Source organism: Mercurialis annua, linkage group LG1-X (genome assembly GCF_937616625.2).
Source record: "Mercurialis annua linkage group LG1-X, ddMerAnnu1.2, whole genome shotgun sequence".
Taxonomy (NCBI): domain Eukaryota; kingdom Viridiplantae; phylum Streptophyta; class Magnoliopsida; order Malpighiales; family Euphorbiaceae; genus Mercurialis; species Mercurialis annua.
Window position 1 is genome coordinate 10,516,520 of NC_065570.1, and position 15,671 is coordinate 10,532,190.

Consider the following 15,671-nt stretch of genomic DNA (forward strand, 5'->3'; position numbering starts at 1 on the left):
TATTTAAAGTGGGAGTTTTGATGTTTTTGTAATATTTGTTTGAGATGAGGGAATGGAAACATTCATATGCGTGTTGTTTTTATTTGTAATAATGGAAATGGTTACTGTTGGAGAATGAACCTAGACATGATTTGATGAATATAGACGTGATTTAGCGAAATGATGCGATAAATTTGAGCATAGCAAATTTTATATCGAAGTATGATGTTTGTGCTTGCATGGAAATGTTGTTTGAATCTATTCATTTTTATATAAAATAATTTTTTCAATTCAATGGTATTCGTGAATTCCGTATGAACTACAAATTATTATTTATAGAGAATTTATGTAATGCGGAGTTTTTCTGTACAAATTTGGAGTTTGATAAAATTATAATTATAATTATATTATACTTTATAAAATTAAAAATTAAATTACATAAATAAATACGTTTAATAATTGAGATACTAAAATTATAAAAAAAATAATTTAATTGTGGGTTATGGTTTGTTTATTATTATGTATAATTCTATTATTAATTTATCTTTATCGCTTACATATTACTCGGAAAAACGCTCAATTCTTTTTTAATATCGAAATTGTAGATTAGTTTTATTAATTGCCATTTTTTTCATTTATTATTTGTTGGACTTCTAAAATTAATGTGTAAATTATGGTGAAAAAATTTGGTGTATTATTGCTTACCTTTTTCAATGTTTCTCTTTTATATATGGTAAGTTTAAAATCATCTTTTTTATTAATCGTCATTTCTTTTCTATTTTTATTATTTGTTAGACTTTTAAAAATTAATCATACAAAATTTAAATTTTTGATTCAACAATTTAACTATTTTTTTTATATAATATATATAAATTTAAAAAATCTACACATTAATTTATATAATATATATAAATTTAAAAAATTTACACATTAATTTATATAATATATATAAATTTAAATAGTATATAAATTTAAAAAAAAAAATATCTCCCCATGATTGGAGAGAGAGTGTATTTACTCTCTCCCCAATCATGGGGAGAGACCAGCCCGCAAACAGCCATTGCGGGCTGGTATTAAACCAGCTGATTAAGGCTAATCAGCTGGTTTAATACCAGCCCGCAATGGCTAATTGCGGGCTGGTATCCAGCCCGTTATTAGCCATTGCGGGCTGGTGTGCCTCAGGCACAAAAATAGAATTTTTGTGGCCTGAGGCACAAAATAGGAATTCCCCCTAGATAGGGGGAACAAAAATATCAAAAACCCCATCTTAACAGTCTTAACTGTCAACAATAACAAAACCAGAATCCAAAAAATGGCGTTAAGTATCTCCTTCAACAACCATAAACCACTCTGTACTAACAATTTCAAAACCCTAGGTACCACTACCATTGCAAGCCATAGTTACAGTAGCTTAAGCTTTACAGGTTCTATGAAAATCCAAAGACCAAAGCATCCCAATTGCAGCAATAAATTGGATACAGACTCGGCTCAAAACACTCATAACCAGCCAGGTTCATAACATTTACTCAGTTTTTTTTACTTCTCTCAGTAATTATTGAATTTTGAAAATCATGTTTTTGATGTAAAATAATCAGCAGATGAGGGAGTTGACAGTTTAGGAGTTAAAGCTGCATTGTCAATACTCAGATTCTACAAAAGTATGTAAAATTTCAGGTTTTTATTTGTTTTGGCTGTTAATTAATTAGGTGAACTAATTAACATTCTGCTAGGTTGAGGGTTTAGTTCCTCCCACGAGCGCTCCCCTTTCCCAATTTGCCAAAAAAGATTAGGTGAAATAATTGTAAATGTTTAAATGAACAAGTGCAGGGGAGATCTCTCCGGTGCTACCGAGAAGTTGTAGATATGTTCCGACGTGTAGTGAGTATTCGATGATTGCTTATAAGAAGTATGGTTTTGTTAAAGGCTCGGCCTTGACTGTTTGGCGTATATGTCGCTGTAATCCTCTTGGTAATTTCTTTGTATGCATTGCTTTGCAATTAGGTTATTTGTCAATTGTAACAGCATTTGAACTGGTTTGTAGTATTTGTTTAATCTGATGTACTTTTTTGGTTGTCTAGGTGGTTCTGGATTTGATCCTCCGCGGTGGTTTGATGAGGAAACTCCACCTCAAGAATGAGATCTTCTAATCTTTTCGGGTTGTTGGAGCTTTATCCATTTCGATTTCAGGTTTGTTTTTTTTTAGTTTATATTAGCTTATCTTCTAAAATGTGAAGTTATTGAGTCGTTGATATAAGATGGGGTTAAAAGTTTTTTGTAATCAAGATAAAGGATTTACTGGATCAGTTTGTTTAGGATCACCATGTTTGGCACTTTTGATCACCGAGTTTACATTAATATTTTCATGTCAAGCAGTCTGGTCAGATTTGAGTTATTTTACTCTTATTGTCTGAAACCTCATTACATACTGAACACACTTCATTCACCTTCTTCATATAGCCCTTTAAGGTATAACTTGAATTCTACAATGCATGCTAAATCATTGGATAGTTGCTCATTTATGTTTAAAGGCCGAATTTGCAACTTAACAATCGGTGATTTGGTGTCCGCTCCTTTTGCATGACGATGAAATTCACACCGGTTTTTGTCCAAGCCTTTAATGGCTATATCAAAGCCTTTACAAAAGTTTCTTGCACACATGGTACGTTAGAGATTGGTGTGAGTTCGTTTGAGCATTCTTTTGTTTAGGTCCTATCAATCTGATGGTTTCCTTCATGATTTAATTTCTGTTATGGTGCGAATCATTTTGAGAGGTGCGCTTATTGTGATTTGCCTTCAGCCAGGTTATATGCTTTCAAACAGATTTGTAATATGAAGGTAGCATACGTTGCCAACGATCAAATAGGAGGGAGCTGATAGTCGATGCACTTTATTCCAAAATTAACACTTTCTTGACGGAATGTGATGAAAATCCAACATTGGAAAAATATGAATATAATGAAAAAAAAATACAAAAAGAAGGGATCCATTAACTTATTGTCTTAGGGGTTTCGGGTTGATTGTGGTGTCTGAGTTGCTTTTTTGAACTTATGAATGTATTTTTTACATTGCGCTCCTTCAGGTGATATGGATCGGAAAGTAGTGATGTCAGTTTGATCTCGTATTTCTCAGTTGATGCGATCGAGAAAGAAGATTGCAGTACTTGTTTTTAGCTGCAGGAATTTATATAGATTCCATTAAGAAAAGGTGTTGATATGTTAGTGATTGTATCTGCTCTCTGTTCCATTTTATATCTATAAAGAGCCATTTTACAAACTGCTTTTATAACGTGTTCTATATTTGTAACCTGCATACTTATTGTAAAAATGTAATGAAAAAATTGTCATCAAATGTACATTACAAGGTTCTGCAATATAGCTACAACTTCTATTACAACTAGCGACCATATTATATGGAAAAATGATCATTTGCATTGGCTTATGGCTGTCGTAAACTTTTCATCCTCAACAACAGATGACAGACAACAGATTTCTTAAGCAAAGTAAGAATCTTAATCATGATTCGGCATAATTCAAGTTTGCTGATAAAATCAGCAAAGCCAAGTGATAATCTCCCAGTTTTGTAAGCAAAAATCAGTTTTGTTGCATATAAAGTTATTGAATGGAATGCGCACAATTGGCGGATAAAAAATATGGAAAGAAAACCAAAATAAAATTATCAGGAGCAATCATGTATTATGGTATTGGCTTTACCTGAGTTGGGAAATTAGTAAAGGAACTCTGAAATCCTAATATATTGCAGATTCCACGGAACAAACGTAGTCGGAAAAAGAAAAAAAATGGATTAACAACAAGCTAAATGATCAGAAAGGCAGCTACAGCATTGCATATGTTTAAACAATAGCTAGAAAGATGTCAAACTTAATGCTCACAGACCTACAAGTATCATTAAATTAATAAGAAAGATGTTCATTCTTACATAAATATTTGACATAAAAATGTGCATAACTAGGAAATCTAAATTTATTTACTTTTTCAAAAGCTTTTTAAAAGATCTAATATAAAATAACTATAATAGAAATTCAAATCTACCGTCTTTCTACTTCTAACTCTAGTACAAACATGAAATATCAAAGAACGTCAGGTTAAGCAACTACACTACACTGTGCTGGTATATAGCTTTTTCAATATGAAAGTTGTCAACAAATTTACAAACAATCAATCATATATCTATAAACATAGATTGAGACGATGGTTTAAAATTGCATGATCATTCAAAACCTTCTTCTTAATGGGTTATACTCCCAAATCCAAGTACACAATTAACAACCAAAACAAATGAAAAAAAAGGAGACAAATTCGATGTAATAACAGTAAATGCCGAATAAGAGCACGAGAAAACAAGGAATTCCAGTAGTAATGCAAGCAGAAATACTAAAGTATATTGCAATAACAGTGGAGATTTAGTACTTCAAAAGTTCACCCAAACGAACAGAAAATGCAGCATGAATGACAAATTCAAAGTAGCCCTGCTCGTAAAAAGGCCAAAATTGTAATTGTAATCACAGGCATCCCCAACGATAACTTTCAAGCAAGTACACCATAATACTCAAAAAATTCAACATAACTTCTGAACATAGAAATTGCAGGGATTCAGCATTAACTAATAACAATGCGAAACAAAACAGGATCTCATAATCCAGGAGAGAATGGAGGGCATTTCATCAAAGGTCTGAAAACTGAGGAAATGAGTTACTTTTGGTAAGATTCCAAGATTCGTGGTCATAGTTGTTCTGCAGTATGCATGAAATAAAACAAAACATAGCCTATTGCTTGAAACATTATGTTGATATATTAGAGATTGTATCTGCTCTCTGTTCCTTTTTACATTTAAAAAGAGCCATTCTACAAACTGCTTTTCTAACATGTTCTATGATAGTAACCTGCATATTTCTGATTATAAAAATGTAATGAAAAAAATTGTCATCAAATGTGCATTACAAGGTTCTGTGATATAGCTATAACTTAAATTTCTTTAATAGGCTGCTTTCAAGCACATTGACTTGTTTGTCATCTAAAAAGACGATATTACTAGTTGGCTTATAAACAAACAAATGGAGTAAAATCAGTTTCAATTCAAGATTTTCCATACTTCAATAGTGGATAAGAATTATACTAGAAGAAAAAAATCTGAATTTATTTTGCTGAGTTCAAAACTAGTTGACGTTTTACATTGAAATAAAGGCAAAGGTTACACAGCAGAAGAAGCTTGTTTTTTACCTTTAAGAGACTTGTCCCCTCCCTTTATCATTCTTGAGAGAATATCAGCCTGCTTTGTGTTTCCTTCCTGATTCAAGCTCTTAATCAAATCATTGCTGCTACTCCAATCTGTTGCCCCTCCTTTCTCCATAATTTTGCACAAAATTGAATAAGCATTTAGGGTTTTCCCGGCAGCTAAAAGTGCATCCAACGCCTTATCGTAGCTTTTAAATTCTACCGTGAAATCCCTCTCCAAGGCAAAATCTAGCAACTTAAGAGCTGCAATTGTCTTGCCTTTCTCACTAAGAACAGACAGAAGATGATCAAAATTAACATCAAAACCATTATGCATAAGTAGCTCGATTCGTCCGAGGGCTTCCCCAACATGGCCTCTCATGAGAAGAGCTTCCAAAATCTTAGCTACCAAGTCTGTATTTTCCTTCACCCCCTTCTCCACCATGCTTTGCATAACACGGCTAGCTGTTTGAACTCTTCCATCTTCAAATAAACTGTCCATCACTGATCTAAATACTAATGAATCAGGTACGTGCCCGTCTTCAAGCATACCATCCAAAGCTGTTTTGGCATCAGCTGGCTCGCCTTTCCTCAAGTAACTCTCAATTAGCAGTTTGTAAGCTTCTGAATCTCGAGGAACCTCTCGTTTACGCATGATTTTGAAAATTTCAAAAGCAGAATCAGGAGACCCTTCTTTTGCATGACCACATATCAGATTATTAAAGGCGATAGGATCCTGAACACCCTTTTTCATCAACTGCCTGAAAAAGACTTCTGCTTTTCCTGTTTTCCCTTGACTGCATAGATACTGAATCAGAGGGTTATAAGCACTCGACTCTATTTCCAGAGTGCTCTGAGGCCTTGTAATAATTTCCTTCTCGAGAAGCTTATCCAACAACTTCACTGCCTGATCATACTCTTCAGTCTTGCATAAATTCTCTATCAACACACCGTAATGACCCGCCTCGGTTGGTATATGCAGGCGCATCATTGCCATTAGCACATCCTCAGCAGCTCTGAGATCCCCAGCCTTGCACTGGCAAGTTAACAACCTCATAAAAATCGAATTATCCTTTGGAGCAAGATGCCTGGACACCATCTCTGACAAAATATCTTTAGCCTCAACCATTTTCCCGGCATCGCAAAGCCCCGGCAACAAAGTCGAATAAGTATGAACATTCGGCTTAATACCAAACGACTTCATCTCGTCAAGCATCCTCAATCCGTCATCCACTCTTTCCACTGCAACATATCCTTTAATCATAGTCGTATAACTAATAACCGTGGGATCAATATTCTTCCCTTTCATCTCGACGAACAACTTTTCCGCCTCATCCATCTTCTTAAACCTATAAAACCCATTAATCATAGTATTATAAGTAACCACATCCGGCGATATCCCTCTATTCTTCATATCCTCATAAAACCTCATCGCAGTATCCAACCGCAGCGACAAAAAGAATCCCCAAAGCATAATATTAAACGTATGCCTAGTCGGCTCAATCCCATTACTCAACATCTTATTAAAAACTCGTTTCGCCATCATATACCGCCCTCTCCGCAAAATAACCTTAAACAAAGAATCATAACTCTTAACACTCCTCTCCACACCCAACTCACTCATTTTATTAAAAATCTTAACAGCTTCTTGAACAATTCCAGCCTCACCATAGCTATCAATTAACACAACAAACATATCTTCATCCCATTCAACGCCCTTTTTCGGCATATCTAATAAAATGCACCTAGCATGATTAAGCTTAGAAGCTCTACCAAGAATCTCAATGATTTTCATATGGGTTTCACGGTCATGTTTAAACAGCCCGGATCGCTCGACCCATCTGAAGAACTGAAGCGCGTGCTCGGAGTTACGAGCAGCATGGAGAACATTGTAAACTAATGAATGGTCAAATTGAGGGACTAAATCACGAATTGAATTCTGTAAACGGGTTGTCCAGGCCCGATTAGCCATCATTTTGGAGATTACATCTTCTAATTTTTCTGGGTTTGGACGCTTACCTCGAGGGATTCGGTTCTTGATTTGAATTTCTTGGATTGGTTCAGCTGTTGAAGTGCAGAAATGGAGTGAGAGTCTTGGTAAAGTGTGATGAACATGGTGTTTGTAGTGTCTAGAGAGGGGTAAAAATGCCATGTTATTTTTATGGGTGAGGGAAATTAAAAGTCTGTGCAAAGTTTTGAGTTAATGGGTATGTTTTTCTTGTTGTTCTTCGTTGTCTGTGATCTTCATTCAAGTGGCTCCATTGAAATGAAGGGAAGAAGAACTAGGGTTTTAATTTGAGGGTTTTGAACTTTGTATTTTTATTCGTTGAATTTCAAAGTTCGATGTTTTTGTGGGCTCAATTATACTCAACTAATTTCATAGCCCAATGATTCTATTTTATCTAATATATAATTATATTTTTACAGCTCACTTTTATTTATTTCAATATTGTTTTCTACATCATTTTAAGATTTTATAAATAGAAATAAATATAATAACATAGATCTTCCATCAATAAAATTTACTGGATTTAATAAAATAAAAAATTCATGATTAAGGTAACTAACATTACGCAACTAAAAGTTGGTTTTCATATTACTTTAATTTCTTTTTTTAAATTTAACTTTTTTGTGTTCAATTAAAGGAACCAATTGCTCTATGAATGTGCCTTTTTGATAATTGATAGAAGAACTAATTAGGATCCTCTCAAGTTAATTGAACATGACTTGAACATGACCTATCATGTTCAATCAATCTACACCATTCATTATTAAATAAATAATATAAATTAAAAAAGCATAAAATATATTAAGTTAATCTACACCAATTAACATGTTCAATTAACTTGAAAGGATCTTAATTCAATTAATAATTATTATATTTTATTATTTTATTTTGTTTAAATCTAAAATTTACCCAATAATTTATTTTGAATAATTACTATTGGAGTTTCTAGGGATTAACTTTAGGATTAATGTCATAAAAATTTACCAACTTTACACGTTTTCTCATTTTAATTACGCAATTTAATTTTTTTTATTTTAATGCACGAACTACCATTTTTTTCTCAAATTTATGCACGGTGCTGAGGTGTAACGGCTCCATTGGTATAATTTGCTGATGTGGAGGTCATTTTACACCAATGAACGAGTGCCAACTCAGCACCGTGCATGAATTGGAGAAAAAGCGGTAGTTCGTGCATGAAAATGAAAAAATTTAAACTGCGTGATTAAAATAAAAAAACGTGTAAAGTTCGTTATTTTTTTTTACATTAACCCTTAATTTTAAACTAGAATATTTCTAACTAGGCTCTAAATGGAATTACACTGGAAGATCTTATATATAGTTCTACAAATAATTTCACTCTATAAGAATATATGCTGAATTCTTTTAAAAGGCTAATTGAATTGCTGGTGCTCAAACTTTGTAAAATGTATCAAACTAACCACCGAATTTTGTTTACATTTTTCTCAGCAATATAAATTTCATGTGATAATAGCTTCAATAATTTAGCCAAAATTTAGCTTTGTAAGTTTAATGGGTAATCTCGTCAAAAAAAAAGAGTTTAATGGGTAATAGAATTAATTTATTAGCATGTTTGTAGGATCTTAGATGGGTAATGCCAATTTATAATGTATTGATCAATTTTATGACCAATTTAAATTTGTTCTCTTTTAAAATATTTCTCGCTAATAAATTACTCTATATATATTTCCTTTTTTTAACAAATGTGCCACGTGGAATACGTCAATAATTACTCTATATACATTTGGATAACCATATTTTTGTTTCCTTATTAGCTGCCAAGTAGGAGGAATTTGATTCAATTTTAGCGGAACTGAAATCAATAGAATGATATGCATGAAGTAATAAGCAACATAGAGCCGCCATGAACTGCTTAATCATTTGCTTTATCACAGTGTTGAAGATCCCACATCCTATATAAACCCTACACAATGTGGCATATAGACACCAAGATTCAGGCCCTCTTGACCCAAAGCAATTCCAAAAAGTGACCATGGCGGTAATCCGAATGTGGAGCCAGATCAGGAGGAGGATATTCGTTTGGACAAGCGGCAAAAGTCTAATGTAGACCTTCCAAATATTCAACCTGATGATGATCTTTCCGAGCAGTATGCTGGTGATGATCTTTCCGAGCAGTATTACGATGATGATGAGCATTATGGTGATGATCGTTCCGAGCAGGATACTCAGTTTGCATCAACCTGCAGCTATTCGTATTGCATTCGATCATCATCTGGTTATCCACCAAATTTCTTTGGCAATGGACCCGTAGGTTATGGGGTAGCTTCACCGGCTTATGCTGGTTATGGACCTAACAATATCGCGGTCAACAACGCTCCTTACACCAGCATTGTTACCGGTAGCAACGCCCCTATTGCTGCTGTACAATGTTCCTACCACCGCAGCTACCAATAATGTTTACATCGTCATCGTCAACAACGGTCCTTCCGGCAGAACTGTTATTTGCAACAATGCCCCTATTGCTGCCAACAATGTTTATACTACGGCCGCTGCCAATAATCCCCTTATTGTCGTCATCAACAACGGTCCTTTTGGTAGAATTGTTATCGGCAACAATGCTTCCCACAATATTTCTACCACCGCTGCTGCCAATTATGCTCCTATGGTCGTCATCAATAATGCTCCTATGGTCTTTGCTCCTATGGTCGTTCTCAGCAATGCTTCTTTTTTTCCCTTCTTTAGCTGATCATATAGTATTCATACTCTATTCTAAATAAAGCATCAATCAAAATTAGTCGCGTTATCCTTATTTATTTCAAAATAATATATAATTATTATTTATTTCAATTTTCAATATATGTTTTAGTACTCATGTCACGCTCAATACATTTAAAAAAATGACATCGATGATCCGTTTTTTGATATAGAAGAAATATTTTCCTCTACATAGCATCAAATCTTATTCATAGATTTTAAATTTGGATTTTGTTGTTAGTTTTAAGCAAATTTAATTTTCATGTATGACACTTTTTTATCTTTATATATAGAAAAATGTATCATCTATTTATGAACAATGATTTGAAGAGTATGTTATCATAAGAAAAACCATGGGAATAACACAATCTGAAGCATCTTAAACAATCCAATTTTGTGAATCAGGACGCCGAGATTTCTTATTTTATTGTAGAAGAAAACCATCTAAACAATTTATCTTCCTATGACTCACAAAAAGTTTGAAACACTAGAAGCATATAATTTATGACATTTTTCAAAAGAATATCCAAATACAGAATGTTAATCATACCTTGCATTCAAGAATTCCAATCCAGAAGCAGACATTACATAACTAGACATCCATAAGTAAAATTCCCCACCATTTCTGAAACCAGCAAGCCAACAATTCTTCTTACCGTCCATTAGGCTCTCCATGCCTCGGTCTGCACGCCATTTGCTCGAGAAACTTGGAAAAACGTAAATGCTTGGCTTGCCACTACTCAGCAAGTTTCTGCTCCTTGCTTTCTGCTGGTATAAAAGTTGTCAACAAATTTATAAACAATCAATCATATGGATATAAACATAGATTGAGACAATGGAGGAAAATTGCATGATCATTCAAAACTTTCTTCTTAATGGGTTATACTCCCAAATCCAAGTACACAATTAACAACCAAAACAAATGAAAAAAAATGAGACAATTTCGATGTAAAAAAGGAGAAATGCCAAATTGATACTGCAAGAGCACGAGAAAACATGGAATTCCCATTAGAAATGGAAGCAGAAATACTAAAGTATATTGAAATAACAATGGAGATTTAGTACTTCAAAAGTTCACCCAAATGAACAGAAAATGCAGCATGAATGACAAATTCAAAGTAGCCCTTCTCGTAAAGAGGCCAAAATTATAATTGTAACGATAACTTTCAAGCAAGTACACCATAATACTCAAAAATTCAACATAACGTCTGAACATAGAAATTGACAGGGATTCAGCATTAACTAATAATAATGCAAAATAAAACAGGATCTCATAATCCAGGAGAAAATGGAAGGCAGGGCATTTCATCAAAGGTCTGGAATCTGAGGAAATGAGTTACTTTTGGTAAGATTCCAAGTCATAATATTTGTAAAACTGTGATCATAGTAGTTCTGCAGTATGCATGAAATAAAACCAAATATAGCCTACTGCTCGTAACATTGCTATGCATGCAACAAGTAGATTTTCTTGTTGTTGTCAAAAAATGCAGAGATACTAATCATTATGATAACCGATAAGAAAAGGTAAGCAGATTAGATCAAATAGTATGTGCATTCCGAAAATGTCAGCACGCTTATGTGCAGTTTATAAGAGAGCCTTACCTGTTTACTTATAGTATACGTCCTATACCCCGTGGAAGCTTTTGATCAAATGATTAAAACTTCAGACATGATTATGTGTGTTACTCATAACCACAACAGTCCACATATCTCAGTTCAAGAAAATAAAAGAACATTTCAGACCTCATATCAAATGAAAGAATTGCATTCCAAATTATTATTGATCATACCTCTAATTGTAGTCTTTCATAGGTCATTCGGCCATTAAAATCATATAGGAATTGCCTGCGAATAATAATAAATCATGCATTTGGATTAGTAACATTAACATGTACAATAGTTGCAATGAGGATAGAGAGATAAAATGTCATATCAGCAACACCTGAGATTCTGAGCTGTCTTTAGGTAAAACCACCTCAAAAGGGAGAGCACAGCTATAAGTGAAAATAACCATGGTTTCAAGCTTCTTCTGTCGGTCGCCAGGCGGATAGCGTGTAAATAACCCGCCCCTTCCATCCCTGTAATAGCCACCGTCCATCCTCATCAATTAGGAAATCTTTATGGTAAAGATTCCTCACTTTTCGTGTTGCTACTTTCACAATCTCACGGTCAAAAGGCAACTGCACAAACCCAGACTTCATGCAGCGGACCTGCCACTGCTTGTATGTTTCTGGTCTCTCAACTCTTTCCCATCCCTCACAGGCAACAACATTCAACGCCTCCCTGCCGATGATTTCTTTCTCAATTAGCATTCGCTCTATGTCATCACGGGGTATAATAGAGTCGAGCATATCAAATAATGAAGAGAAGTGATATAGAGCCTCTCGGAAACGTGTAACAAAGAATGGGGCACTGTAGGCCCCATTAACTACTCCATGAATGAAGATTTTAGGATTTATCTTCTTTACTAATCTAATAACAATGTCTTTTGGACTATCCACTGTAACTGTTTCATCAAGTAAGTTCTTAGCTCGATAAAAACAGGTGACAAAGAGGACTTCTTCTCTGTCAATCTTAAGTTCCTCTGGTTTTATGGTTTCCCATCTTTTGGCAATGGCAATGTACTCAAATGGCACATTGAACTTCTTAGCATAAATTGCTAACCGGCGCCCAGTTTCCTCAACTCGTTCTGCTGGACGGAAGCCAGGTTGGGGAAATTCTATTCCAGTAATTCGGAGCTTTGGTGGTCCTCCTGGTATCCATGAAAGCCTTTGAATAAGAGTAGGCCACTGGAAACCATATAAGATACCAAAATCTATAATATGAAGTCTCATCGAATGTGATGCTACATCTAGTATTGTCCTGTTAGAAACAAAATTTGTTAGCTTCCTGAAAGGGCATGCGGCAAGATAAAGATGATAAGCTTTCAAGACATTGGCAGCAGACGTTCGCTTGCTAACAATGCCTTTATAAATGTGGCTTCCAGTCCCAGCCAGACGTGCCTGAAGACCATCCGCAAAGCAATGAGCCAATCTCTGGTTCCCATCACCAAAAGGCGAAGAATGCAGCCTAACCCGCCTCATCAATTCATTTGCTCTCCTATTATCATCTGCAGCAACAGCTTGTGCACAATAAATCAAAAGAGTTCTCAAATCCACCACTTCCTTTTTCTCTTGACGTTTCTTACCTCTACGTTTTCCACCATTTGACCCCTTAGGTTGCGTGTTAGGCTCACTTTTTATCGACGCATTCTTCAGCGACTCACAAAGATCAGAGAAATCTTTCTGACCTTCTCCAGCAGTGTAAAGCAACAACTTGTCAATCACATGTTCTTCCATGTCACAATCAACATAAACAGCCGGTTGCTTGCTACTCCTTTCATCTTCATGAAATCCATCCTCCCCGTGCAGATTCTTCGTTCCCCTTCGCCCACTAGGCAAAAACTCTCCACCACCTTCCTTTCCCTCTTCCTTGACTATAATCTTACCAATCACTGACCTATTGACTGCAATATTACGAAACAAATCATCCCCATTTGGAAGAAACTTGCTAGCCTCTTCAATCCCCTTCATAAACTGCAAAACGGGCTGGTTCTCAACATTCCAGCAGTTACCAAATTGAATCATACTGCTCGGAGAATCACTAGAGATCACACTGTTCGATGAGCCATTACTAGCAACACTAATGCATTGCGGTGTGAACGAATTATAAGAAAGATTACTAATCCATCGATTATCCTCTATATAGCCGCTACTAGTACTCCAATTACCGAAGGAACTATCATTTCGACTTAAAAAAGGTCGATTTGGTTCGGGGGAAGGGGGATAATTCTTGCCTAGGACATTATAAAATGATTTCTCAGTAGCTTGAAGATCTAAATTAGAGTGTTGAAGCATACAAGTTTTATCTTCAATATCTTCTTCCATAAGAATTTGACTAATATAACTCAAAACTGTATCAGAAAAATCACAATCTTCAGGGGAATGTTCTCCACCATTTCCATTTGGATTTGATGGAATGGGATGGCTGTAAGGAAACCCAGTAAGATCTTGAAATGAGTTATCAAATACAGATTGATTTCCCATTTTGATTCCATTCATTGAACTTGTAAAACTTGTTAATCTTGGATCCATGCTCATTTACTTTTCAGAAAACTATAACACAGACATTAATTGATTAATGAATACAAACTTATCCCAAAACATAAAATAAAATCTAAACAGACCCAGTTATTACTACAAATTACAGCTAGAAATAACTATAGAAGTGAACTGATAGTACAATAATCATGAATTTAAAAGTAGTACCTTGTTGAAAGCTCAGGTTCTAAGTGAAGTGAAGTGAAGAAGAAGAGGAGCAAAGTTAATCTCAGCCGTGGATTTATGAGTGGGACATTAAGATGAGTGATAATCCACGGTGTGTATTTTGTCCTAGAGTACATAAAGAGAGTGGGAATCTTTCTAGGTAGCCTGTAAGAAGTGGAGACATATCAATTCCTAAAAAGACGAAATTTTGTACGAGGACGACTACTTTTACTAACTATCTGACTAGGACATCATATGAAAATGCGAAAAAATATTTCGTCAACTTAATTAACTACATAAAAAATTGATTTTTGATTGATAATGAAATATGAAGCGTATTTAATTTGATTAACAAATCTATTAATATTATAGTAATAACAAAGGATCATTCCACCACCTAAATTTGACACGATATATCAAATACGTTATTTTTGAGGCTTTTGGGTCAAATAGACCCGCAACTAACCAATATTATACGATATATATAATATTGGTTAGCAAGAAATTACGTTATATGTTGTAGCATATTTAGATTAGGGGTAGACAAAAAAAGGGTCAAAACCGATTAAACGAACTAGAAAATATTGTTAACCGGTTCAGGATTTCAGGTTTATGTATTGATTTTTAATTTTTTATGATTAATGGTTTAAGTTTAGATTTAGGTTTAGTTTTTGGAGTTTTAAAAACCGCAGTTAACAGGTTTTTATATATATATATATATATATATATATATATATATATATATATATATATATATATATATATATATATATATATACACACACGTTCTTAATGATTCAAATAAATATATTTTATGATTTACGCATATAAAAATTCGAAACACAAAAATATATTTAAAAAATATTTTATTTAGGAATATATTTTTAGACGCCTATTTTCTGCACTGGTAAAAAGTGATAATGGACTGAAGCGTCCAATGACGATTTTCAGGGAAATTCGTCCAAATGACGATTTATCGATCAGTTTGTTTGAATTCAAGCAGTCGTGATTAGTCACAGTTGAAAACTTGAAGGATTGAAATGTAATTGGCTGTAAATAACTTATAAAATCCAAAGCGATGGTAATCTAAGTCTAAGAAATTGAACTAATTACAATATTTTAAAAGTTTATGGGACAATTTACAAGTTTGACGGGGTAAATTGACCATGCCCTTAATCTTAGGCTCTCGTAAATAATTTTTAACACTTTTAGACACCAAAAATAATTTTTAACACTATTATATCTAGCACGCCTTAATTAATGCAAATTTTAATTAAATAATAATCCAAATTGTATTTCAATCAAACCTATACACGCCTTTTGCGGGTACTCTGACCGTTGAAGGAACAAGCGCAATAGCCATAGAGTAGTCAATACCAAACCCGTTTAAACACGTGTAAACACGGTTAACTATTT

General features: G+C 34.2%; 3 protein-coding genes across 15 annotated transcripts; 1 reads left to right on the top strand and 2 right to left on the bottom strand.

Annotated features, from left to right (window-relative positions):
- The first annotated feature begins 1,227 nt into the window (after positions 1 to 1,227).
- LOC126657029 (UPF0161 protein At3g09310) lies at positions 1,228 to 3,349 on the top strand. 4 transcript variants are annotated; one of them, XM_050351651.2, is made up of 5 exons: positions 1,228 to 1,490; positions 1,575 to 1,637; positions 1,807 to 1,947; positions 2,058 to 2,166; positions 2,777 to 3,349. In XM_050351651.2, exons 1-4 carry the CDS (start codon positions 1,292 to 1,294, stop codon positions 2,114 to 2,116), a joined length of 462 nt encoding a protein of 153 aa, XP_050207608.1. In that variant the 5' UTR covers positions 1,228 to 1,291; the 3' UTR covers positions 2,117 to 2,166; positions 2,777 to 3,349. The 4 variants fall into 4 exon arrangements, with proteins under 4 accessions (XP_050207608.1, XP_050207616.1, XP_050207613.1 ...); XM_050351659.2 differs by having other exon boundaries at positions 2,781 to 3,349; XM_050351656.2 differs by having other exon boundaries at positions 3,059 to 3,349.
- Positions 3,350 to 5,112: 1,763 nt separating this feature from the next.
- On the bottom strand, positions 5,113 to 7,544 carry LOC126657022 (pentatricopeptide repeat-containing protein At2g37230). The gene has a single exon (XM_050351642.2). The coding sequence runs from the start codon at positions 7,360 to 7,362 to the stop codon at positions 5,188 to 5,190; it is 2,175 nt and encodes a 724-aa protein (XP_050207599.1). The 5' UTR covers positions 7,363 to 7,544; the 3' UTR covers positions 5,113 to 5,187.
- Positions 7,545 to 9,073: 1,529 nt separating this feature from the next.
- LOC126659606 (scarecrow-like protein 9) lies at positions 9,074 to 14,461 on the bottom strand. 10 transcript variants are annotated; one of them, XM_050352957.2, is made up of 6 exons: positions 14,259 to 14,461; positions 11,894 to 14,105; positions 11,742 to 11,796; positions 11,554 to 11,661; positions 10,608 to 10,716; positions 9,074 to 9,966 (listed from the first exon to the last, which is right to left on the bottom strand). In XM_050352957.2, the coding sequence occupies exon 2, from the start codon at positions 14,088 to 14,090 to the stop codon at positions 11,970 to 11,972; it is 2,121 nt and encodes a 706-aa protein (XP_050208914.1). In that variant the 5' UTR covers positions 14,091 to 14,105; positions 14,259 to 14,461; the 3' UTR covers positions 9,074 to 9,966; positions 10,608 to 10,716; positions 11,554 to 11,661; positions 11,742 to 11,796; positions 11,894 to 11,969. The 10 variants fall into 10 exon arrangements, 9 of the variants coding, with proteins under 9 accessions (XP_050208914.1, XP_050208869.1, XP_050208876.1 ...); XM_050352912.2 differs by having other exon boundaries at positions 10,502 to 10,716; XM_050352919.2 differs by having other exon boundaries at positions 10,502 to 10,719.
- Between the last annotated feature and the right edge of the window lie 1,210 nt (positions 14,462 to 15,671).